This window comes from Myotis brandtii, unplaced genomic scaffold (genome assembly GCF_000412655.1).
Source record: "Myotis brandtii unplaced genomic scaffold, ASM41265v1 scaffold51, whole genome shotgun sequence".
NCBI lineage: Eukaryota > Metazoa > Chordata > Mammalia > Chiroptera > Vespertilionidae > Myotis > Myotis brandtii.
In genome coordinates this window covers 3,229,974-3,231,914 of record NW_005369442.1, presented here as the reverse complement: position 1 = coordinate 3,231,914, position 1,941 = coordinate 3,229,974, and the positions used below count along the sequence as shown (strand labels likewise).

Here is a 1,941-nt window from a genome sequence, read left to right as displayed (position 1 = left end):
GGGCCTTTAGTATGTAATACTTTCAACAATAAAGATTTTTAAAAATGTCGCCTCTGAAAGGCCTTTCTTGACTTCCCAATGGAAAGTCTCCCCCTTTCCCTACCATTTTCTAACACTTTAGAAACTATTGTATTGATTCTGTTGTTTTGGAGTTCCCTGTGTCACCCCATCCCCAACACCTACAGGAGAAAGCTGCTTGAGAGCAGGGATTCTTTTGCTGAGTTCAGCCTCCAAAACACCCTGGGACAGAGGAGATGCCGAAGAAATAGGGGTTGACTGACAGCCCTCAAGGTTGTGTCCCAGGGCTCTGACAAGGGTCTTGTTTGTTGCAGGGAGAGGTCCTCCCCTTAATCATTTACTGCCATCCTCCGAGGGGAGGGGGAGGGGAAGGGGGGCGATAGGGGGTTAGCCTAGCAGCATCCTTTACTTCCCCTCCCCCATTCTTCCCAGGCTCCCCCGCTACCCATCCTTTCCTGACGCTCCCTCCCCTCCTCCCTTCCACGTTCTTCCTCCTCTTCTTGTCCTCCCCTCCCGCCCCTCCCTCACCTCACACTCTCGCAGGTCCGACCTGTGCACGTCCTACGTGTCTCGCGCGCAGCACCCGACCCGCAGGCGGAGGAGGAAGGATGGCGCTGCTGGCGATGAGCTTGGGGCTGGTGCTGCTGGCCACGCACCTGACAGGTAACGCTCACCAGCCAGCGTGGTCGCACCCGGCTTGTGGAGGAGTAATGAGAGGGAATCTCGCTGGCGACTGCCTGGATCCCGGCGTCCCTGGCGTCCCTCCAAGCACCCGTTACTGGCGGTTTCTGGGCCCGCTGCGGTCCTTGAGGAATGTAGGGGTGAAGGGGTGGCTGAGGACCAGGGACCCCCTTGCTCGGGCTTCATTCCCAGCTCCTTCTGGTGACACCCTGCTGTCTGCCTTTTCTCCCTTAAAGCAGATTTCTGGAGCCCAAGACAAGGAGCTGGGTTTTGGCGTACACAGTGGCCCTGCTGAACCCCAGCAGGAGATGTATGGGAATTAGGGATGGTGATCGCCAAGCGCATCGGGGTGTCTGTGGCTTATGAGAAAGGGGCTTCAGTCCAGCCGGACTTGAAGCCTTTTTTACAATGGAGTTAAAATGGTACACCTAAGGCTAAGTTGTGCGCTCATTACCCTGAGCGGCAGAGGGAAAGAATATTGTGAATTATTAGGAGCCACTTCTCTGACTTTTATTCCATAGCTCCGTAGTCCTTTCTCAAGCAAACCTATTAGGGCGGTCAGTTATGGAACCCGCACCGAAAGTTCTTTGTTTGCCTGCTAAGAGAGGTGCTAGAAAACAACGGAATATCCTTTGGAGGTGGGTGTGGGGGTCAGAGGGGGTGGTTCAAGGAAGTTAAGTACTGGAGGGAAAGGAAGATGTGCCCTGGATAAATCACAAGCTGGATTTTAAAAGTCCCTTACATCCCTAACTGGTTTGGCTCAGTGGATAGAGCGTGGACGCGGCATTAGGAAGGTTGAGAACCACTGCCCTAACACATCTCCTATCTCTTGTCCATTCTTCATCCAATCTATTAAAAAAGAAGTCAAGTCAGGGCATTCCCTTGATTAAAGTCCTCCACTGATTTGTAGCTGCAACTAGAAAAAATCCAAAGCCCCTTATCATGGCCTACCCAGCCACACATGACCTTGGCTTTGCAGTCTGGTCTCCTGCTCCCACTCCCCCTCCATTCAGGGCTCCAGTTGAAACACTGAGCTGGCTCCTGCCTCCAGTTCTCTGCACTTGCTTTTCTTTGGGCCTGCACTTCTCATCCCAAGGTCTTCACCAAGCTTCCTTCTTCTCATGCATCAGCTTTCAGCTCAGATGTCACCTCTGATACTGTGCAGCTGTAAAAAAGAAGGATCTCTTACCCTTTGAGACAGCATGGAGGGACCTGGAGAGTATTATGCTAAGCAAAATAAGC

General features: G+C 52.7%; 1 protein-coding gene across 2 annotated transcripts in view; it reads left to right on the top strand.

Moving 5' to 3' along the window:
• Positions 1-235: 235 nt before the first annotated feature.
• The window catches only part of SPINK2 (serine peptidase inhibitor, Kazal type 2 (acrosin-trypsin inhibitor)), a 26,811-nt gene continuing 25,105 nt past the window's right edge, over positions 236-1,941 (top strand). The window contains exons 1-2 of one of the 2 annotated variants that reach the window (XM_014548469.1): positions 236-291; positions 562-681. In XM_014548469.1, coding sequence (XP_014403955.1) covers positions 627-681 — 55 coding nt within the window. In that variant the 5' untranslated portion in view covers positions 236-291; positions 562-626. Of the gene's footprint in view, positions 292-508; positions 682-1,941 lie in introns of those variants that run through there. The other variant, XM_014548468.1, reaches the window with a different exon arrangement.